This window comes from Chionomys nivalis, chromosome 5, assembly GCF_950005125.1.
Source record: "Chionomys nivalis chromosome 5, mChiNiv1.1, whole genome shotgun sequence".
Classification (NCBI taxonomy): domain Eukaryota; kingdom Metazoa; phylum Chordata; class Mammalia; order Rodentia; family Cricetidae; genus Chionomys; species Chionomys nivalis.
Window position 1 is genome coordinate 626,219 of NC_080090.1, and position 23,267 is coordinate 649,485.

General features: G+C 42.2%; 1 protein-coding gene and 1 non-coding gene across 2 annotated transcripts; both read left to right on the forward strand.

Moving 5' to 3' along the window:
• The first annotated feature begins 1,994 nt into the window (after window positions 1-1,994).
• Window positions 1,995-19,200, forward strand: Cnih4 (cornichon family AMPA receptor auxiliary protein 4). Its single transcript, XM_057770862.1, has 5 exons — window positions 1,995-2,119; window positions 5,336-5,404; window positions 8,184-8,296; window positions 13,326-13,466; window positions 16,919-19,200. The coding sequence occupies exons 1-5, from the start codon at window positions 2,051-2,053 to the stop codon at window positions 16,944-16,946; spliced, it is 420 nt and encodes a 139-aa protein (XP_057626845.1). The 5' UTR covers window positions 1,995-2,050; the 3' UTR covers window positions 16,947-19,200.
• On the forward strand, window positions 7,218-7,380 carry LOC130875259 (U1 spliceosomal RNA). The gene has a single exon (XR_009057193.1). It is a non-coding gene; the product is annotated as a U1 spliceosomal RNA (small nuclear RNA).
• Window positions 19,201-23,267: the final 4,067 nt, after the last annotated feature.

A 23,267-nucleotide genomic window follows, 5' to 3' on the forward strand; every position in this document is an offset into this window, starting at 1 on the left:
CCCAGGTCCTCCAGGCCCCGCCCATTTTGATTCTTTTTTTCTTTTCTTTTCTTTTTTTTTTTTTTAATATTTATTTGTTTATTGTGTATACAGTATTCTGCCTACATGCATGCCTGCAGGCCAGAAGAAGGCACCAGATCTCATTTACTGACGGTTGTAAGCCACCACGTGGTTGCTGGGAACTGAACTCGGGACCTTTAGAGGAGCAGGCGGTGGAGCAGGCGGTGCTCTTAATCACTGAGCCATCTCTCCAGCCTTTTTTTTTTTTTCTTTTTTGGTTTTTTAAGACAGGGTTTCTCTGTGTAGTGACTGCCCTAGAACTCACTGCATAGACCAGCCAGGCTGGCCTCAAACTCACAGAGACCCACCTGCCTCTGCCTCCTGAATGCTGGGATTAAAGGCATGTGCCAGGACTGCCTGGTCTCCTATGATTAAAACTCAATTTCTTAAACTTTTTCCATCCCTTGCAAATCTTCAATGCTATTTTCAATGCTGTGTGAATTCCTCAGCCTGGTCTCTGCTGGCGTTCAGGTGAATCCTCATGCCCTTCCAAGTGCTTAGAAGTGCTTTTAATCTACACTGTTTACCTTCTGTCTCCCCCAACACTTCCCATGCAAGGTACAGTCTTGTGGGCACCTTCCATTTCTGTTCCTTGCATCTCTAAGGCTAGAACAGTGCCTCGCAGACACTAACACACACATGTCAGAGAGCTGATTTGATAGAGGCATGGGCAAGGTACAGTGGGAGCATAGTGATAATCTGGTACAGAAATCTTAACTGTACTGTAGCCTTGACCTATGAACCCTTAATGAGTCTATGGATTTGCGACGTGAAGCAAATCCAGTTTGTTTTGGCTTCCTTATAATGCTCTTATCAAGCTTCTCTCTTAAGTGACCTTCTTACTGATAAACTCGTTCTGCTTTTTCACACATTTAATACACCAAATGGCCATTATTTTTAAAGTAAATCTGATCAAGGTACTTCTCTTAAAGCTTTTTTTTTTTTTCAGTTTTTCGAGACAGGGTTTCTCTGTAGCTTTGGAGCCTCTCCTGGCACTAGCTCTTGTAGACCAGGCTGGCCTCGAACTCACAGCGATCCGCCTGCCTCTGCCTCCCGAGTGCTGGGATTAAAGGCGTGCGCCACCACCGCCTGGCGTCTTAAAGCTCTTGGGTGGTTTTTCAGGTAAAAGTTAAACGGGCTGAGAAGATGGCTCAGAAAGCAAAGGGGCCTGACAGTGCAAGCTCTGTCCCTAGAATCTATGTGGGAGAGGGAGAGAACTAACTCCTACAGGTGTTAGTTCTGGCCTCCACGTGTGCACCTACCGAGTCATAAATACACTAAATTTAGAAATGTAAAAAAAGTTACAGAAAGCTAATCGCCCCACACACACAAAAAAATGTTTTCAAGGTGCATGTGACCTTGTCCTGCTTTTGTTTGTTTGTTTTTGAGACAGCGTTTCTCTGTAGCTTTGAGCTTGTCCTGGAACTAGCTCTTGTAAACCAGGCCATACCTCCAGAGTGCTGGGATTAAAAGCATGCACCACCACTGCCCGGCTTCCTTTGACTTCTTAAAACTCAATTTCTTGAACTTTTTCAATCCCTTGCAAATCTCCCAATGCTATTGTTTTCAATGCTGAGTTCCTCAGCCTGGTCTCGGCTGGTGTTCAGGTGTTTCCTCATGCCCTTCACAGTGCTTAGAAGTGCTTTAAATCTATACTGTTTACCTTCTGTCTCCCCCACCCCTTCCCATGCAAGCTGCAGTCTTGGTGGCACACTCGTCTCTGTTCCTTGTATCTCTGAGGCCTAGAGCAGTGCCTCGTAGACTGTTCATAAAACACAAGTTAAATAAATGGATGAGTGAATAATTGGCTTCTAAAGGCTTGTCACCCACTGAGGTGGAGTGGGGGGGAGGGAAGAGGGAGAATAGCGAACTGCATTTCCCATCATGCACCGCGCCGGGAGGAGTCTTTCCTGGACCACAACTCCCGGCATGCCGCCTGTCCCGGCGGCGCGGCCCGGAGCTGGTTTGACGGGAGGAGCGGCGGCGGAGGATGGAGGCGGCGGTGTTCCTCTTCTCGCTCCTCGACTGTTGCGCGCTTATCTTCCTCTCTGTCTACTTCGTATCCTTGCTTGAAACGGGCTAGGGCTGTCGCTCATCCCCTGGGCTGCCGCCGGGCCAATGGGCGGAGGGCGGGCCGGGCGGGCGCTGGCAGGTGTGGGGTGAGGGGGCGGCGGCGCGGGCCCGGGTCGGGAGCGGAGGAGCCGAGCTCGGTCTTTAGCCGGCCTAAGCCAGCGTCCTTCAGCCGCCCCTCCGTCTGCTCTCGCCCGCAGGTGCCCCCCGGGAGATCGAGGCAGCCCGGGGCCGGTGCTGGCGGGCGGAAGGTTTTGCCGCCTTCTCTCGTCCCCGGTAGCACCCTTGCCCCTTTGTCCTCGCGGGTGTCTGCGCTTCTGGGGACTCCCCACACCCAGGAGATGACTCATTCCAAGAACCGGCGATGTGCTTCCTTCACGTGTGGCCCTTTAGAGAGTTTTTAAAAAGGAGTTTCTTCAGAAGCATCCACAAACTGTTTTTGGTTGTCTTCGGCAGTGGGAGATCTGTAAATTCAGTAACTGTATTTGATTTAGACCCCCGTTTTGAAACAAAAACAAAAACAAGCAAACAAAAACCTTGCTCGTGTTAAAAGTCAGTGTTTTCTATAGTACTTTCTATGAAGGTTTCAAACAATATTTTCCGGATCGGCAAATTATGTTCAGCAACCTAGCACTGTAGTAGCTGTGTGGCTACATCTCTTCCAGGTCTTAGGGGATCATAGTGCTTGTAGCAGTGTTGTGCTGTAGTGTAATACACAGTCCAGTTGTTTTTTTCTTTCTCGAGATAGGGTTTCTTTATAGTTTTGGAACCTGTCCTGGGACTAGTTCGTGGACCAGTCTGGCCTCGAACTCGCAGAGATCTGCCTGCCTCTGCCTTCCGAGTGCCAGGATTAAAGGCGTGCGCCACCACTGCCCAGCCCACAGTCCAGTTTTAAGTAATTAACTATGACTAGAAAAGTGCATTAGGATTTTTGCACGTTACCCTTTTTCCTTCAAAATCACGTCCCTTTTTCTGATCAAATTTAGTCTCTTTTTTGATCTTGTGCAACTTTAGGATAGCAGCACAGAGTATATTTTCCACTTTGTTGTGAATTAACAGTTTGTTTTAATAGGACGGGACAAAATTTGGAATTAGAAATCATTGCTCTTCACTGTCTCTTACCCGTTTCTTTAGGATTGGAGATGTTTGTTTCCTAGATACACACAATGAGAACTTGTGTTAAACACCCAGCACTGTCTGCCGTATTGCAGTTATTTAGCATCAGTTTTTACTTTGATGATTTCTAATAAAAAGAGCCCTGTGTTTTATTACCTTTGAGGAACTGACTAAAAGGGTAAACATCTCTTGCTGCAGTTCTGATGACCACTGCTTAGCTTGTGATAAAAGGAACCAGAGTTGTTGGACAATCTGAAACGCTTTTTATTATTATTATTATTATTATTATTATTATTATTATTATTTTGCAATTTGGAAAACTAGATTTGATCATCTAAAACAGTCTTGGTCTATACCAGATCATGTATGTATGTATATGTTAACTGGAATGTTTAACATTGGTTACACATTCAGGGTGCATTTTGGTGAAAACACATTACTGTGTTGTAGGATAGTTGCAGTAATAGTGTGACAGAGAATAGTTGGAGAACGGTCAGAATAGACTTCATGGACTATATAGACTATAGGAGTGTGGGGAGTTTGAGTAGTGAAGAAACCTGCAGGGAAAAGGGGACAGATATTTACAGTACTGGCCCGAGCAAGGTGCAGGGCAGGCATGTTCATTTCTGGGTGATGGTTATAGAGCACCATGGTTGCTTTAGGCTGTAGCAAGAAATCAGGTAGGGAAGGAAGTTAGATCAGATTAATGAGGAGGGCAGTAGTGAGTCACTGCAAACTTTTTTTTTTTTAAGGTCTTTTTTTTTAATGTTTTTTTAATATTTATTTAGTTATTTATTATGTATACAATATTCTTTCTGTGTATGCCTGAAGGCCAGAAGAGGGCACCAGACCTCATTACAGATGGTTGTGAGCCACCATGTGGTTGCTGGGAATTGAACTCAGGACCTTTGGAAGAGCAGGCAATGCTCTTAACCACTGAGCCATCTCTCCAGCCCCATCACTGCAAACTTTGACTTAAGGAAGTGCTTTAGGTCAAAGATACACAATTTCTGCTAGAAATAAGTTCCAGCGAACTCTTGTTGATCTGGGGGTGTGGCTCAATGGTGGAGCACCTCCATAGAACAGATAAGGTGCTGGACCAAGAGAGTAGGGGAAATGCATTCATATGGTGACCGCAGTTAACAATGTATCCTGTTTATGAAAAGTTGGAAGACTGAAAGTTGCATGCTTTTTACCACAGAAGTAACCATGTGAGATAATGCATCCTGCCTGGCCAGGTTGTATCATTCTACAATGTATATATTATTTGAAACATGTTATATATGATAAACACATGCAATTCTGTTATTTTAGAAGCTCAAAATACAACAGTTTATTAGGAAGCTGAATCTGCAGAGTAAATCTAGGAGAGTTTGGGAGATAAAACTATTGGGAAGAGGTTCTTCTGAATTTGAACTATAGTGTTAATTGTGGTATTGGCATTGTTTGGTTATGAATTTGTGGGGAAAGTGATGAAGAGGTGATACTTGGTTGAGAACATTTTACTTTTTACTAAATTTTACCTTTTTTTTTTTTTTTGAGAGAGTGTTAATTGTATCCTGTAATGCCCTTGATACCCAAATTCACTATGTAGCTGAGGGTGGCCTTGAACTTCTAATCCACTAGTCTCCTGAGTGCTGGAATTGCTTTCTGAAACATATATAATGCTTGGTTGTTTTTTTTTTTTTTTTTTTTTTTGGTTTTTCGAGACAGGGTTTCTCTGTGGCTTTGGAGCCTGTCCTGGAACTAGCTCTTGTAGACCAGGCTGGTCTCGAACTCACAGAGATCCGCCTGCTTGGTTGTTAAACAGGAAGTCTGTGTGCTCCTGACAGACGGCTCATTAGGGTAAGTGTCTGTTGTGAAAGAACCTAGTTCTGCTCCCCAGCATTGGGGAAAGTGGAAGCAGAAAAGTCCCAGGGGCTTATTGGCCAGTCTAGTCAAACAACAAGTTTCAGGTTTAGTCAGAGACTAAAAGCAAGGTGGAAAGAAGTAGAAGATTGCCAGCACCAACCTCTGGTGCATACATGAGCACATAATAGACTGTACAAACACAAGAATTATGTATATAATTCCTTATCTTAACCATCAGATCATAACATTGTCTGATTTAGAATGTGATTACATTAATGCTAGATCATGTTGCTCAAAATTAAACAAGGTAAGACATTGCTCATTTTTGGTTGAAGTCAATTCTTTTCATATTAAGTTTTATTATAGATCATCAGAATTTGCATTTTTTTCTTTTAGATTCCTAGCTATTTATTGTAATGTTATAGCTAGAACTGCTGTGTTTTACAGTATTTTAGATCATGAAATTATGCTAGATCTGATTTTAAATATTGTTTCTTCCTATGCATGTTTCTGATCTTCTTGTCTACATGAGGCTGATTGTTCTGGTTTTCTTTGCCCATACTGCCACCTCCCACTCATGGAACAAATGTTCAGTCTGCCTTTTGTTGAGTGAAAGATCTTTCTTGTGTGGTTTGTGGGAAAAAATGGACTTGGTGAGTTAGTTTGTTTTAAGGCCATTTCATATTTAGTATAATAACTTTATATTGACATAAGTTCTCTGAGTGGGGAGTTTAATCTAGATAGGGGAAAACCATTTGTCCCTGATCCATTTTACGAGCTGGATAAAGAAGCTTTCTGGATAAAATTTCATGTAAAACTATATTGAGGGGCACTTTTTGCTTGACTTAAAAAACAGTACCATTGTTACTTCGTATCTTAAGTCTATTGAAAAAACAAGGTTCAAAGGAGTTGATTGTTAGTTATTCCCTTACTGAAAACACCTGCTTCCTCATTTTTATTGCTGTTGTGGCATACCTGGCTTGTTGTACCATCTTTTGTTCTTTTCAGAGTAAGTTGATGTTTCAGTATTTGTGTCATTACGACCTACTCTTGTAAAAATATAAGTCTTCATTGCTGAGCCTCAGAGTAGTCAGTGCTAATATGTCCCTTAGACTCCCACCTCCCACCCCTGTAGTGGTGCACATCTTTAATCCCAGCACTCAGCAGGCAGAGGCAGGCAGAGTTTGAGGTCAACCTGGGCTGCAGAGTGTATTCAGGATAGCCAGGGCTACACAGAGAAACCTTGTCTCAAAAACAAATAAACGAACAAAGGGAGAAAAAGCTGTGTGTGTGTGTGTGTGTGTGTAGGGGGGAATAATTGTCACATTTCTTATTTCCTTAGTTTTCTTTTTACCGCCCTTTGATACTATTTTCTACATGGTATCATGCTGGTTGTGATAGTCAGTACCTGTAATGGCAGTATTTAGGAGGCTGAGGCCAGAATTCTGCCATGATTTTGAGGCCATCCTGGGCTTCATAGAAAGACCCCTTCTACTTTCTTTCCCCCAAAATGAATTAGTAAATGATTAAAAGGATGTATCAATCCCCTATTCCCCCCTCCCTGCCCCGCCCCGAACCATTTCTTTTTCAGGCCAGCATGTCATTCTGCCCTCTGATTGGCTGTTCTGAGGCTATTTCATAGTTCTCATTTGGTTGTGGAGCCCCTGCTTCTTGAATCTTGTGTCTTCCTTCTTGGCTACAACTTCATTTTGGGGGAGTAGCTTCTTGAGGTACAGCCAACATGTCGGAATTGGAGTTCTGAAATGTTTGAACATATCTTACTTGAATCCTTGATTCTCTATCTGAGTACGGGGTTATAGTGTGGCAAGATTTTTTCTTTCTGAATTTTAAAGACATTGCTTAGTAATCTTCTGTCATCCATTGCTATTCAAGTTAATACCCTTTTATTTTTAGTTATGTTTATGTGTATGTCCATATGTGCTAGTGAGTACAGGTGCCTGCTGAGGCTAGAGATGTCAGTTCCCACTGGGGTTTGAGTTATATGGGGTTGTGATCTACCTGATGTGATGGATGCCACCTGCTGGTAAGGATGAACTCTTAGTCACTGTGCCATCTCTCCAGTCCTATTTTTTTTTTTAGTAATTTAAAAAGTGATTTATATACTTATCTGCCGGGGGAGATACCATGATCATGAAGGTGGTATTCCAGGGCAAGGCTTATCCATTGCACTCTGGTTGTGCTGACCCCTGAGATTTCTCCAAATGTAGGAAACTCGACTGCATAATTTGTGGTAGTGAGGGACTACGTTCGCCCTCTCCCCTGATTTAAAAAAAATAATGTTTTTATTTATGTGTCTGTGTGAGTTCATGCCACATGTGTGCAGGTGCCTGAGGAGGCTAGAAGAGGCATCCCCTCAGAGTTATAGGCAGCTGTGGGCATTCCCTATGGCTGCTAGGAAACAGACTCAGGCCCTCTAAGAGGGGCCAGTGCACTAACCATTGAACCATCTCACCAACCTCCTATTTAAAACTTCTGTTCTTGTTTTGGAGGAAGCACCTCACTAGGTAGCCCTGGCTGGCCTTGAATTTGCAGTGATTTCCCCTGCCTTCCTAGTGCTGGGACCACAGGCACTTATGATTACACCCGCTAATTATTTTAATCTTATCTTTCTGAATGGCATTTGCTTCCTTGGGAAAATGGAGATGAGGAATTTTTCTGCGGGGTGGAGGCAAGGAATGGAGAAATATTTGAAGATGAACATTCTAACTGAAAAGGCATGTATGTGTATATGGATACGAACCACACTAACTTAGAGCAGGAGGCTTTAGCATATTGGCATAGATGCTGGAATAGAAGGTGTGTGTTACTCTGCTTCTTCCTGAGGTGTTCTGACTGGCTTATGGACGAGTCTGAGACTTTGCTTGGGGTGAAATAGAACTGAGACGTAAAGATTTCATTGTAAAGCTGTTAACTGACGTATGTGCCTAGGGTAGGAAGTTATAGCCCTGTCTGGGGTTTCTGAGTCTAAGCTAAAAATTCTCTGCACGTTCGTCAGTTTACCTTCTGTGTCATGTTCAGACAGGAAAGGTGGATCAGAGGTGTAATGCCTTGTTCTTCACTTGCAGTGGGTAATACCAGAGGTGATTGGCCACGCCCTTGTCACTGTGCTGATGCTTGTTTCGTTGCACTGGTTCATCTTCCTTCTCAACTTACCTGTTGCCACTTGGAATATATATAGGTAAGTATAGTTTGTTTACCATTTTGTGACAGTAGTTCTTAAGAAACTAACACCCTCATTGATCCTTGGGCTGAGGAGGGAGGGCGACTTGATCGGGGGAGGGGGAGGGAAATGGGAGGCGGTGGTGGGGAGGAGGCAGAAATCTTTAATAAATAAATAAATTAAAAAAAATACAAAAAAAAAAAGAAGAAAGAAACTAACAGCTGGGCATGGTGGTACATGTCTGGTAGTAATCCCAACATTTGGGAAGTAGAATTAGGAGGATCAGGAGTTTTGAGTCTAGCTTTGGCCAGTTAGTGAGTTTGAAGACATCCTACACTACATGAAATCCTAGATAAAAGAAAATAATTAAGAGCATTTCCCCCACAAAATATTCCAGTGAATAAAATAAAGAACAACAAAGTACTTATGAAATCAGAATAAATCATTGTTTAATCTGGTATATTGGACAGATAGTAGTTTGCGTGACTCAGTCACGTGTTTAAGAGCGATCTGTTGCTAACTTTGGGGGGCAGTTCCCAGTCAGCACCAGGGTATGTGGGAAAATCCACCAAGGCGGCATGGGCTAGACTTTTTTATCTGGGGGTAAATAAGGAAACATGCTTTCTGCTGGTAACCCAAGAAAAAAGGAACAAGCACACACTTTCCTGATGGTAGCTAATCTCTTTTACTTTATCTTAATCTGTTGATAATCTCTCTTACATACATACATCTCTCTCCTGCTCAGTTATGTATTTCAGTTACAATATCTCTATCACATGACTGCATATCTTTTACATACATTTTTCTTCTTCATCTCTTTTCTATACAGCTTCATTTTCCTTGCCTCCACACAGTTACAAATCTCCACACAGACATAGTTAGACATCTCATTTACATATCCTCTTCCCATACAGCACTTTGGACAGATCCTAGGCGCAGCTCCTCTGTGGAGCAACAGCTCCCACACATAGCTCTTTCTCCCTCACACTCACTCCCTCACACATACTTCTTTATCGTTCATTCATTCTCTCATGCTGCTGCTGCTGTTGCTGCTGCTTCCTCCTCCTCCTCCTCCTCCTCTTCCTTTTTGGTTTTAGTTTTTCAAGACAGGGTTTCTTTGTAGCTTTGGAGCCTGTCCTGGAACTAGATCTTATAGACCAAGCTGACCTTAAACTCACAGAGATCCTCCTGTCTGCTTCCAGAGTGCTGGGATTAAAGGTGTGCACCACCACTGCCCACCTGGCGTCTCACGCTTCTTCATTTCTCACACTTCTCTCTCCCACAGCAGCCCCTTCTGCATGTCTCTGCCTCGCCACTCCTTCTCTGCCTCCACTGCCTTCTCACACCTAAACTCTGGACAATAAAGTTACATTTTTAGGGCCTGACCCCTCTTCCCAAAACCCAAGATAAGTCACGTAGTTTCTCTCAGGCTAGGAATGTCACAATGACTGGACAGTGAGCAACCATGGCCCTACACAGCTCTCAGTTGGTGAGAGTTCCCAGACAGTAAACAATTGGCTGAATCTTGAGGTTGGGGAGTAAATACAGTCTAAAGTTGCTTCAAGTTCTGCTGTTGAATCAGTAAAGCAACTCATGGAAAAATGACCTTGCGTATATGTCTCTAGGGTCAACCAGCCTGCTTTGAATCTGCTCTAAAGTTAGCTTGTCTATGTAAAAGTCTGTCTTTGTGACTGAGAATCCTTTGTCAGTGTGAGTAATGTAAAGTATCCTAGTATTATTTCTATTCATCAGGATCATCTTCCTGACCATTCATAGCTATGTGTGCCCAATAAGTATAAAACACACCACCAAAGGGCTGTGGAAAGAACCCCACAACTATTCTTATTAGGGAGGCATAGCAGTGGTACCTGAGAAAACCACGGACAGGAGCAACTAGTTATCCACTGTCAATAACCCTACAGTTTGCCAAGTGGGGCTCCCTAAGTGAGTTGACTTGTTAAACACTAGTTGTCACTGCTGTATATTTCCACAGCAATCTAGTTGAGTGGTGGTAACACACGCCTTTAATCCCAGCTTTTGGGAGGCAGAGGCAGGTTGATCTCTGAGTTTGAGGCCAATCTGGTCTACAGAATGAGTTCTAGGGGCCGGGCGTTGGTGGCGCACGCCTTTAATCCCAGCACTCGGGAGGCAGAGGCAGGCGGATCTCTGTGAGTTCGAGACCAGCCTGGTCTACAAGAGCTAGTTCCAGGACAGGCTCCAAAACCACAGAGAAACCCTGTCTCGAAAAACCAAAAAAAAAAAAAAAAAAACCAAAAAAAAAACCCAAAAAAAAAAAAAAAAAAAAAGAATGAGTTCTAGGACAACCAGGGTTACACAGAGAAACCCTGTCTCAAATCCTTTTCTTCTAAGAATAGTCAAAGGCTTGAGAAAATACGGCCTTTTATTTGTCTTTATAATACTGGAAATAAAGAAAATTGCATTTTAGTACCTGCAAAGTACACAATTTGTGTTTGGGATTTTTTTGTTTGTTTATTTTGAGGTTTTTGTTTGTTTTTGCAGTACAGATTAAATAATATAGAAAAGAATTACAAAGACTGGCCAACTTTTCCGTAGCCGAGGCAGGAACTAATGGAGAAGTCAGGGAGGAGTGCTGTCTACTGGCTTGCTTTCTCTGGACCACCCTCCCACATCATCATTAGTCAAGAAAATGCACCACAGGCCAATCTGGTGGGGCCATTTCTCAATTGACGTTCCTTCTTCTGAAATGACTATCTTGTATCAGTGTACCATCTAGTTTTATGTTAACTTGACATGAGCTAAAGTCATCTGAGAGGACAGAACCTCAACTGAAAAACATTCGTCAGCCAGGTAATTGGGACATACACCTTTAATCCCAGCACTCTGGAGACAGAGGCAGGCAGATCTCTGTGAGTTTGAGGCCAGCCTTGTCTACAGAGCTAGTTCCAGACATCCAGGACTACACAGAGAAACCCTGTCTCAGAGGGGGAAAAATGTCTCTGTAAAATCAGGCCAAAGGCAGGCAAGCCTGTGGGCCATCTTTTAAAATTAGTGATTTGTGGGGGAGGGCCCATTGTGGATGGGTACACCGCTGGACTGGTGGTCCTGAGTTCTATAAGAAAGCAAGTTGAGCAAGCCAGAAAGTGGCACTCCTCCATGGCCTCTGCATCAGCTTCTGCCTCCAGGTTCCTACTCAGCTTGAGTTCCTTCCCTGACTCACTTCATTGATGAACTGTGATATGGAAGTATAAGCCAAATAAACTCTTTCTTCTCCAAGTTGCTTTTGGTTATGGTGTTTCATCAGCACTAGCAATCCTGAGACAATCATGTTGACATAAAACTAGCTGCACAGTAGATGAGGGATGTCCTTGAATCTCTCTTACCTCTACCTCCCAAGTGGTGAGATATCAGGCATGTACTAGTGCTGGGGACCAAACCCAGAGCTTTGTGCAACCTAGGCAAGCACTCTGCCAACTGAATTTCATCCACAGCCCTATCTACTTGACTGCTACATTTACAGATTCTGGAAAGACACATATAAAGATGAGTGCACAGTCTTTTCTGACTGGCCTCTTAGCATGTCAAAGTTTATTTGTAGCTTGTATAAGCACTCTTTTTTTCCCCCAATCTGGGGTTGAAGGTATGTCCACCACCAGCTAAACTCAGGGTTTTGTGTGTGATGGGAAAAAGCTGTTCCACTGAGTCACATGTGCACCCTACATTTTATGTTTTTGAGTAACTTGAGGGAGACTTTTCATAAGCAGTATGTATTGAATAGAGAAGTGTTCACGAGTATAAAATAGAGAAGGGCCAGTATATTGAGAATGCAGTTCAGAGAACGAAGAGAACATTTTGTTGGAAAAGGGTTGTGTTAGCGGGAATGAAAAAGAGTTATCTTATAAAGGGTGACAAAAGACAAGAATTCAGTATGCTGGCTGTATAGAGGAGAGAGCAAGAACTGGGGTTGGAAAAAACCTTAAGGATCACCAAGGAACTAGGTAATGGAATTCTAAATTTTAATCTTTTGGAAGCTTTTTGTAGGTATTTATTCAGGTATGGTTAGGCCAGTAGGATTTAGGGAAGAGTTTAAATCTTGTGAAGCTCAGAGAGGCTTTTTTATGTCACAGAAATGACATTGAGAAACTGTATGTGGCAAGGCCGACAGAATCAAGAAGCCTGGACGTGCAAGCAGGAGGAGGCTGTTTATGGGGCTGGGTTCAGACGTGTGTTGCACACGTGGCACGGTCTGGATGAAGTGTAGGCATAAGCGTCGGTTCTCGCATAGTTTTCCTTCTCAGTTTACATTAACAAGTTTCTGAGAACCAGGTGTGGTGATACATACCTGGAATCTCGGCACTCAAGAAGCTGGGAAAGAATAATCCTCAGGTTCAAAGCTAGACTGATTGTATAGTGAGTTAGAGGCCAGTTTGAGTGGGACCCTGTCTGAAAAACGGGCTAGGGAGAGATGACTCTGTGGTCAAAATGCAAGCATGACGGCTGAAATTGAGATCCCAGCACTCAAATGAATAACAGCTGGGCATGTTGGCCTGGGCCTGCCTGCAATCCTGACTCTCAGGTGGAGGCACGTGATCCCTGGAACACGCTGGCTATCTAAACGCTGAGTTAGAGAGTTCAGGCAAGAAACCCTACTTTGATACAGAATGTGGAGAGCAACTGAAGAAAGCACCTGATGTCAACCTTTGGCCTCCACATGTACATCGCACACACAAACACAAAAAAAACCCTAAGAAGTTTCTGAGAACTTTAAAACATTAATTTGGTTTTGGAACCTCTTTTAACTTATATCTAATGAGAAAGAGCTAAAGAGAGACAGATGATGTGTGAAGAGTTCTCAGAATTTACTAGGTATTATTACTACATTTGTTTTAGTGGGTAGAAAATTAAATGAAAAAAGGGAAGCCAAATGGTAGCCCAAGATGTCATTATACTGCTCTATTTTGTTTGAATTTAAGGCTGCAAGGACTGGTCTACATTTGCAGGTTGATTACTGTTTTTCAGTATTCACGCTGATATTTAATTTCCTTCTAATGTATGTATCTTTTATCAGGTTCATTATGGTGCCAAGTGGTAATATGGGAGTGTTTGATCCAACAGAAATACACAATCGGGGGCAGTTAAAGTCACACATGAAAGAAGCCATGATCAAGCTTGGTTTCTACCTGCTCTGTTTCTTCATGTATCTCTACAGGTAAGTTTAGAGTTCTTTTTACAGCATACTGGATGCTGTTTTGGTTCATGAGGTATTACTGTACTGTAAGATTTTGTACTGGCATTGTAAAACTTTGGGGGGATTATGTGAATTTATTGTGTCTGCGGAGATTTTTTTATGTATATCATTAATTTAGGGTTCTATCTAACCTAAAAGAGGTTTCTATAATACCTAAGCTATTCCTTCACTGTTGAGGCTATTAACAGGTTCTAAAACTGTCATTGCTATTCATCTTCTGTCTTAGAATCTAGCTAAAAGCCGGCGGTAGTGGCGCACGCCTTTAATCCCAGCACTTGGGAGGCAGAGGCAGGCGGATCTCTGTGAGTTCGAGACCAGCCTGGTCTACAAGAGCTGGTTCCAGGACAGGCTCCAAAACCACAGAGAAACCCTGTCTCGAAAAACCAAGAAGAAAAAAAAAATCTAGCTAAGAGTTTTCACTGTTCCATTACAAAAAGCTATGGAAGTGTGTGTGTGTGTTTCTAATGATTAGAAACTCTTGTTCTACCAGGCATAGTATTAGCATGGTGTTATATGCTTTTAACTTCAGCACTCAGAAGGCAAAGGCAGGCAGTTCTCTGAGTTGGCCTACATAGTGAGTTCAGGCCAGCCAGGACAACATGGTATGATCCTCTCTCAAAAAAACGGGGGTTGGGGGAAGAAATAATAGAAAAAGGGAGTTGGAGAGATGGCTCAGTGGTTAAGAGCACTGGCTCTTTCAGAGGATCCAGGTTCAAGTCCCAGCACCCTCATGGTGGCTCATCTCCATCTCTAGCTTCGGTTTCACCTCTGTGGGTACCAGGCATGGACATGGTGCACAGACATAGATGCAGTCAAAAAAAAAAAAAAAAAACTCAATAAGTAAAACATTTTAAAGTGTTTGTTTGTAGGTTTTTGTTTGTTTTGTTTTGGTTAAGACCGGATCTTGCTATGTAACCCTGGCTATCCTAGAACTCATACTGTAGTCCGTCAGACCTAGAACTTAAGGCAATCCTCTTATCTCATCTCCATAGTGCTGGTGTTATAGGTGTGAACCTCTATTTCTGGGACGATAATAGTTTGGTTTTGGTTTTCATTTATTTGTGGTTTTTTTTTTTTTTTTTTTTTTTTTTTGGTTTTTCGAGACAGGGTTTCTCTGTGGTTTTGGAGCCTGTCCTGGAACTAGCTCTTGTAGACCAGGCTGGTCTCGAACTCACAGAGATCCGCCTGCCTCTGCCTCCCAAGTGCTGGGATTAAAGGTGTGTGCCACCACCGCCCGGCGGTTTTCATTTATTGTAGTTTTATGTGTATGGTGTTTTGCCTGCTTTTATGCTTGAGTACCACATTTGTGCCTGGTGCTCTAGAGCTCAGAAGAAGGCTTCAGATCCCCTAGAACTTGAGTTACAGTTAGGAGCTGCCATATAGGTGTTGGGAACTGAAACTGGGTTCTCTGCAAGAGCAAGAAGTGCTCTTAAGCACTGAACCATGTCTTCAGCTCCAAGATACTGGTTTTTAAAAACCATTATTTTAGCCAGGAATAGTGTTGCACATCTATAATCCTTGCCTTTGAGAGGCTGAGTCAGCAGAATCACAAATTCAGGACCATCCAGGACTACTTAGTAAGTTATAACAAGATACTATTTCAAAAACAAGAAAACAAGGGCAGTGGTGGCTCACAACTTTAATCCCAGCACTCGGGAGGCAGAGGAAGGTCATGTCTATGAATTCGTCCTCACATCAAGTTCCAGAACAGCCAGGGCTGTTACACAGAGAAACCCTGAACTGAAAAGAAAAACAAAAGACCCAAAACAAACAAGTAAGAAAACAAAAAAGTGGAAGTAGCATTTTAGGGGCAGGTTTAAGATGTAATTCTTTAGAGCCTGTGTGATTCTTGTCTAGAGTGCTCTCCCCTTTTTTATCCTTCCTTTCTCCTTGTTAGCTTAAAAGCTTGTCATTTTTAGCCACATTGTTGTTTCTTTACCTCTGAATGTCATTCATAGTTGAAAGGGTTGGAATGGATGCTTTTGTTCAAAAGTGATTGTATTACCAATTTATCAGCTTTTATTTCAGGGGTTTTATGCTTCTCTCACTTCTGCCACAGTAGCAGGCATTCAGGGATTGTTAAATGGAATTAAAGTTTTGGAAAAAACGTTCCCATGTTTAAAGAATGGTGGAGCCCAATGGACCTTTGGCTTGTAGGTCCAAGTGTTCACCTAGTGGGATCTGGGGTCTACTACCTAGTGTGAGATTTGGGAAGTGCTTCTTAGCCTCTGTGTGCTTTGGGTTTTCATCTGAAATGGGCTGTTACTAATTTACCTAATGGATTATAGCATGAACGAAGTGCATGTAAAGTGCCTAAGTTTATTACCTATAGTAAATTCAAAAATCTTTTCAAAATATTAGCAACTGCCTTTAATCTGCAGTGTATACTGAGTAAGTTTGATAAGCCTATTTGTTAGTAACACCAAGGTTATTTCTGAGCATTGCAGTAGTTTTGGTCTGTTCAAGATTGATCTTGATCAGTTGTTCAAGAGTGAGGTTGATCCCTGTCATTGAAGGATTATATTTCATTGTGATTTTCTTGAGTATTTCCTGTCTTTATGTCACATAGATTCCTGTGTGAAAGCATTGAGGTTGGCAGTTACAGTCTGGAGTAGTATATAGAATGAAAGAGGGAGGCCTGGGTCTTGCTGTCCTCACAGCTCACTAATCACTACTAGCTTGCAAGCCAGACCACACAGGAACATGAACAAGGTCAGCTTCCAAGGCTCCTTGTGAATAGAAACTACTGGGTTAATAGCAGACTGCTGGGACTCTGCACAAGGCAGACACCTGGATAGGGAGTTAGCGTGTGTGGTTGGTGGTGGTGGTTTTTGACTGGCCTTAGCTTTTATTTTATTTTTATTGTTTTTTTTTTTTTGAAACAGGGTTTCTCCGTATAGTCTTGACTGTCCTGGAACTTGCTTTGTAGACCAGGCTGGCTTCTAACTCAGAGATCTCCTTCTTCTGCCTCCTCAGTGCTGGGATTAAATGCATGTGCCTGGCCATATTTTATTTGTAAAGAGTTTATTGTTATTTTTAGTGTGTGTGAGTGCTTGTGCATGTGGATATGTGCATGTGAGTGCAGGTGCCCTTGGAAGCCAGAGTTACAAGTAGCTGTTGTGAGCCACCTGACATGGGTCCTCTGAAGAGCGAAGTGTTCTTAGCTGCTGAGCCATCTCTCTAGCCCCTACTTATTTTTTAATGACAATACCAAATTGATTTTAGATTTTACTCTCTTCCTCTTATCTCAGTTTGTTTACTGTTTTAGTGAAAACATTAGAAGCTTTTATCTGAGTATTGCTGTTAGGTTTAAGTGACTGCAGTGAGTGAGCCTGGGGGATGCAGGGCTGAATAGACTGGATTCCAGGAGAGTCCTAATGAAACGTTAGTAATTCCAGTTCTTCTTTCCACAGTATGATTCTAGCTTTGATAAATGACTGAAGCTGGAGAAGTCGGGGTTAAAGCCAACCTACACTACACTGCACAACTGAGGAGCCAGAGACTACTTAAACTACCCTTAAAACCATGACCATAGCAGTATATATTTTGGTCTTTGAACAAAAAAAGTATTTTTGCTGTATTTTTACCACATAAAGTATTTACAAAAAATGAATTGAGTTTTTGTAGATTTCTGATTCATGAAGGTGTTTCGTGTCCTTTGTGGCTGTTTGGTAGAGGTAGGAATGTGTGCCAGTTTTGCATGCCAAAGAGATAAAGGACACACCTAAAAGAGCCCTTACTAAATGAGCTGGGTTGTCTTGAAGTCTGAAAAGCCAGAGCAGAGAGCAAAACCTGAACAAAAGAAGAAAGTTAATCACCCCTTCTTTATATCATGGCAACTTCATGTTAATGTGGCTTAAGGATTTTGAGGACTTTTCAGCTAAGCCTTTCAACAGAAAATGACATTTTAAAATACATTTCTTTGCAGTATTTGAAACCTTATAAGGCATGTGCCCAGGTACAATGTAATTCCTGCATATAAAGGAAAAATAAATTTTAAAATCAAGATTTTATCAAGAGCTTTCATTTTAAAGCTTGTATCTCCATGATTCCCTCCCCACCCCACCCTCAGACATCATAATTGTTCCGTTTGTATTTCATCTCTAGTAATACGTTTTAATGGGTTTGGAGAGGTGATTTGGTAGAAGTCACTCAGAATTAGGAAACTGGTTGGTCATTGTTAGTGAAACAACCTGTGAGTGCTCACTTGGTGCAGAATTAATCTCACCTCCTTTTCTTCTGCCTGATCACTGTGTGGATTGGGAAACCCAGTACAAGCCACTGCATGCACACGGCAGTACCTAAGCCCTCTTTAAACTCTGGCTCAGGCAGAAGCAATTAACTGCCTACTCTGTTTATCATATCTTGCAGTGTAGCGTGAATCTGGCAACTCTTCCTCAGTCCTATTTGCACTTTAATGTTGGTATCTTAAGCACTGATACTTAAGAAAACATGACTGTTAACTTTGGCATGATGAACCTTGGTGGTAAAACATTGTGTGGTTTCCCAGAAGATTAAATGTTTAAATGTTGCCTGTCTTACTGAGTGAGAATTGGTAGAAGCAAGCCAGCCAGGAAGTGAGATTCCCTGTCAGAATGGGAGAGGTGCTCTGTCTACACTGGACAAAAAGATTTGGGATGGGATGCAAAATAAATTCGGATCTTTGGGACTTTGAAATCATGGAAATTCTCCCAACAGTAATCTTGTGTTTCAGCCTGGGAACTGGCTAAGAAGCTGTAACATTGTTACAGTTACTTTGTGTTTACCTTTCTCTTACTTTTCTCCCTGGGATACCTTCTGCTTAACAGCCCACCTGCCATTCCCTGTCAGTGTTACTCAAGCTTCCCAAGCAGAACTGTTGGAGAATTCATAGAACTGAGACAGGCTATCATACTTCAAGTGGCTCCAAGGTAGTGAAGGACTTTAGGCTAAAATGTTTCATCTTCTCCAAGTATTCTTCACCCAGACTGGAAGCAATGAATGGAGCACCCTTGGGCTGTCACTTGTCTGCCAGGCACAAGCTGCCTAGTCTTTAATAACCAAACTTTGTTCTCAAACACTAGTTACAGACAAAACCCCTTTGTCTCTCACATTGCTTGTGTATATCAAAGCCAGGAAGGGGTTGGGAGAGTCATTCCTCTGGAATTTTTGGAAAGGGGTGTTTTCTATAAACCCTGAAAATGAGGAAGCAAGCACTGGCCATAAGTGGTTGTGCCTACAGTGCTGCTGTACAGTGATGAGCGTTGCAGGGGACCGGTGAGGCTCTACATTCTAGCACTCTCATCTCCAAGATGGAGACAGGTCTCAGAGTGTGGACATCTGAACTCCAGTTCAGTTCCTGTCTTCTTGTGCCCGCTGTAAAAGCTTTAGTGTTGAGGGCCTGGCCAGTGCAGACTACCATTGGGTGCTTCTATGCTGGGTCATATCCCTTTTCATGCCTGCTACTCAAGAGGAGAATGTAGCAAGAACCCAGAGGCCTCTGATATGGTCTAACTTTAAACCTCTGTATTGTCTCCTGGGAAAAAGTGCTCACAACTTTCCATATGCTGTCACTTGTATGCAATTGGTCTCTCTTTCTAGATTGTGCGCTCCTGGAGAGCAGAGTCCACTCTGATCATGTTTGTGTTGTCTTCCTTTCTCTCCTAGCGCCTAATACAGTGCCTTGCACACAGAAACAATAAATGGCTATTGAATAACAAGCTAATCTGATTGTGTTGTTCTATTGCTCTTTCATCAAGAAGTCTGATTGATGTCCTTTAATTCAGAGAAGCAGCAATGGAACAGCAGAATCAAAGTCCACCACTATCTTTCTCTTTTTTCAAGGCAGTTAGCTTTAGAAGTATGCTTTTTCTAAAATGACATATTGTCTAGCTTGTATGTATGTCTTTGTGAGGGTGTCAGGTCCCCTGCAACTGGAGTTACAGACAGTTGCAAGCTGCCATGTAAGTACTGGGAGTTTCCTCTGGTTCTCTTGAAGAGTAGCCAGTGCTCTTAACTACTAAGCCATGTCACCAGCCCAATAATGTGCTGCACACTAGAAGCATTGTAAGATCTTCTGGGCTTATAAGGGAAACTGTTGTATTGGATTTACTTCAGTCTGCTGAAATTAATTTTGCTTACAAGTAATATTTTATCAGATTATGCATTATCACATACTAGGTATAACTATCTCTCTTCAATATCTAGATAAACTTGTTTTAATAATAGAGAAGTAGCAGGGCAGTAGTGGTGCATGCTTTTAATCCGAGCACTCTGGAGTCAGAAGCAGGTGAATTTCTGAGTTTAAGGACAGTCTGGTCTACAGAGTGAGTTCCAGGATAAACAGGACTACACAGAGAAACCCTGTCTTGAAAAAACAATAATAATGATGATAGTAACATAGAAATAGGCTGAATTGGGGTGTGGCTCAGTGTTAGTGCAATTTTCCAGCATGAGCACGGTTATAGGTTTCATCTCCAATACCACAGAAGGGTAGAATTTGAAATTGTTTGTCATCTAGGGTCAGCAATCGGAGATTTCCTCTTTTTTTTAAGTGTTTTTATATGTATAGGTGTTTGGCCTGATTGCATGTCTGTGCACTCCAAGTGTGCAGTGCCCCTAGAAGCCAGAAGAGGACATCAGATTCCCTGGAACTAGAGTTACAGCTGGGTGTTTGTGACTGAGTACTGAAAATCAAACCCATGTCCTCCAGAGCAGCCAGTTCTTAACTGCAGAGTCATCTCCCTAGACTTTTCATTCATTTTTAAGAATAGGATCTCCTGTGTCCTAGACTTGTCTAGAACTCAATATCAACCAAGCTACATCCCACATTTTGTCCTTTAAACCAGACATAGCCTGTAGTAGAATAGATTGAAATATTCTTGATGTAGTAAAGTTGGTTAGGAAGGCTGTTCAAAATATGTCTGTCCTTGAAGATTTCCAGTGAAGCCTTTGGATTTAGCCTACTTTTCTCAAGTATCTTAAAAGGCAGGAAGCTAGCTAATGACTTGGTCATTCAAAGCCTCAATTGTAGTTACATCAGTCACTGCACTAACTTGGTACTACACTCAGGATGCTTTTTAGAAAGGTCATTTCAGTTTAGAAAGACAGCTTTTCATTTGCTCCCTGTGAGGCTGGGTGGAGAAGAGCGTGTGATAGGTGGGTGATAACAGTCCAGTTACTGAAGCAGAGGTTTGACTTCCTGTTGTCAATCTCTGCCATATCTGTTAAAATGCCATTTTTGTATCTTGGGTCCCACTTATGTATCAGTTTCCACTAAGTATTAGAACCTAGTGAATATGTGTGCTGATTTAAAAGCTAGCGGAGGAGGTGGACACCTGTAATCTCAGCACTCCAGAGGCGGAGGCAGCACTGCTTCAAGGTCTGCTTAAGCTACACTGCTCAAATATGCTAAGTTCCTGTTTTATTTTTTCTAAAAAAAAGTATTTAACTTTATTTTATGTGCATCTGGTATGGTGTTAGATTCCCCGGAACTGGTGTTACAGACAGGTGTGAGTGCTGGAAATTGAACCCAGGTCCTCTGGGAGAGCAATCAGTGCTCTCAACCACTAACCATCTCTCCAACCTTAAGTTCCTCTCTGTATCAGATTGGAAGGTTAAGTTTTTGTTTCTGCATTGGTAGGCAATGAACCCATGGGCCTTGCACATGTAAGGTAAGTATTCTACAACTGAGCTATACACCCCAGCACTGGTATGTAAGATTGAGCTACTATTCCATGACTCTCCTGACATCTCTTCCACATAGCCCACTCCCTGGGATCTGTGATGTCAACTGAGGGGACTTGACTTCACTGTACATCCATTACCCCTAACCATTTACTTGTGGTTGGCACTTGAACAAAGGCATTTTGTCCATTCCCAAAGCTTCACACTGCTCATTCTCAAAGAAAGAGAACATGGATCAACTGCGAGAAGTTTCCTTGAAGACCTTGACATCTCTGGAACTGATCTACCTCTGGGCCTGCTTATTCCACAGACTGGACTGAACCTTATTTAATTGAGGGCTATGAGTGACAACAGAGATCTGTGGAACAAGGCAAGTCCTTTAGCAAATCTGCACATTCTTTTTCTGGGGCAAAGGGATATGGATGTCAATGGACAACTCTGTGGAGTCAGTTCTCACCGTCCATCTTGTTGAGATGGAGTTGTCTCATCTGTGCCACCACACAGCATACTCCAGGATAGCTGGCCTGCTAACTTCCAGATGATTATTGTCTCTGCTTCCCAGTCTTCCCAAGATTACAGATCCACACCACCACATCTGGTTTCTTATGTGAGTGCTGAGGACTGAAGTCAGGCTTATAAGGAAGTGCTTTTATCTGCTGAGCTATTGCCTTCAGAATGTTTCTTTTAGTGCTGGGAACTGAGATTGACTTCACAAACATTTGTAGGCAAGTACTGAAGTCACCAAGCTCCATCTCCAGCTGCTATAGATGACCCCAGGTTTCTTAGTTGATATTTTCTACCAATTGTAATAATCAGTGCATTGTACTGATAACCTCCCTCCTCTGCCTACCACGCTCTGAAGCAAGTTCAAGATCACTTTAGGTTTAGAATCTTAAAGTATACAAATATAGTGCCAATACGCTCTATATAAACTATCACGGGGAGGGGGGAGAGCCTTATGTAGCTCAGGCAGGTTCAAATCCACAAACCTCTTGCTTTTTCTTCAAGAGTTAGACTGTTTACCATTTCTTTATATTAAATAACCCATGAGGGCTCAAAAGTTCTGTAGTTGGTTTGTTAACATAGGCATCTAAACAGGGTCTATACATTTGGAGAATGTCTATAAACCTTTCATTTAACTGCACAAGTCAAAAGGACAGGATAAAGACACTTGTGAGCTGCCATTTGGGTGCTGAGAATTTGAACAGCCAGTGTTCTAACCTCTGAACCATCTCTCCAGCCTAGAACTTGCTATGAAGACCACTAGGATGACCTTGAAGTCTGCTTTATCCGTTTTGTTCAGTCTTAAATCACTCTTCAAAAACACTTTTTTTTCAATTCTCGGTTCGTCTGGTAGGATACTATTAGTTCCCTTCTAAGATTAGTGACACAGCTTTAACATACTAAGTAACTTGACTGGAGACTCTAGAAAACTGAAGTATTTAATTATATAGATACCTTCTGAAATCTTATGTCATTTAATTTTAATGACATTAACAAATTTTGATTTTTTTCCAAAATGGCCACCTGCAGACTAAAAGGAGACTATGGTGTGACTGAAAACATTAGCTCTAAACTAATTCTAATAAGTTAAATCATATCTCTTAAGGTATAATTTAACTCTCAGCTTCATACCTGTTCTCCCTCATCTGTAAGCTGGGAATTACCATCTCCTTATAGACCTGTGCTTATATTATCAAGTGGCTTATTCTAGGGGCTGGAATACACTAAGAACTGGGTATATTAGCAGTTTATCAGTACTATACATGCACACACAAACAGGTTTTCTACTATTATTTATTTCTGGGGGTGGGGGGATGCGGGCACATATTGTTGCAGGAGTTGGGTGTCTTCATGTGCATTCTTAGTAACCAAACTCAAGTTACCAGGCTTGGAAAAAGCCCTGCTGAGCTATCTCAGTGGCTTTTCTAAGTACAGGTTCTGGGATCTAACCTTACCTATGACTAGCTGCATAATGGCCTTCTTCAAGAACACTAACAATTGTGTCCTTATGCTCCACTCACAAACTCTAGTCAAGATATGGCTACCAGTTCAGCAAACTAGTCATTTGAGATGTAATACAACAAGAATCAATTA

What these genes read in the sequence shown, in the direction of transcription:
- Cnih4 (XM_057770862.1), top strand. Translation starts at nt 2,051, where the DNA reads ATGGAGGCGGCGGTGTTCCTCTTCTCGCTCCTCGACTGTTGCGCGCTT. An exon ending in TCTTCCTCTCTGTCTACTTC is followed by an intron (nt 2,120 to 5,335) that starts GTATCCTTGCTT and finishes CTTAACCATCAG; the next exon opens with ATCATAACATTGTCTGATTT. An exon ending in GCCACTTGGAATATATATAG is followed by an intron (nt 8,297 to 13,325) that starts GTAAGTATAGTT and finishes ATCTTTTATCAG; the next exon opens with GTTCATTATGGTGCCAAGTG.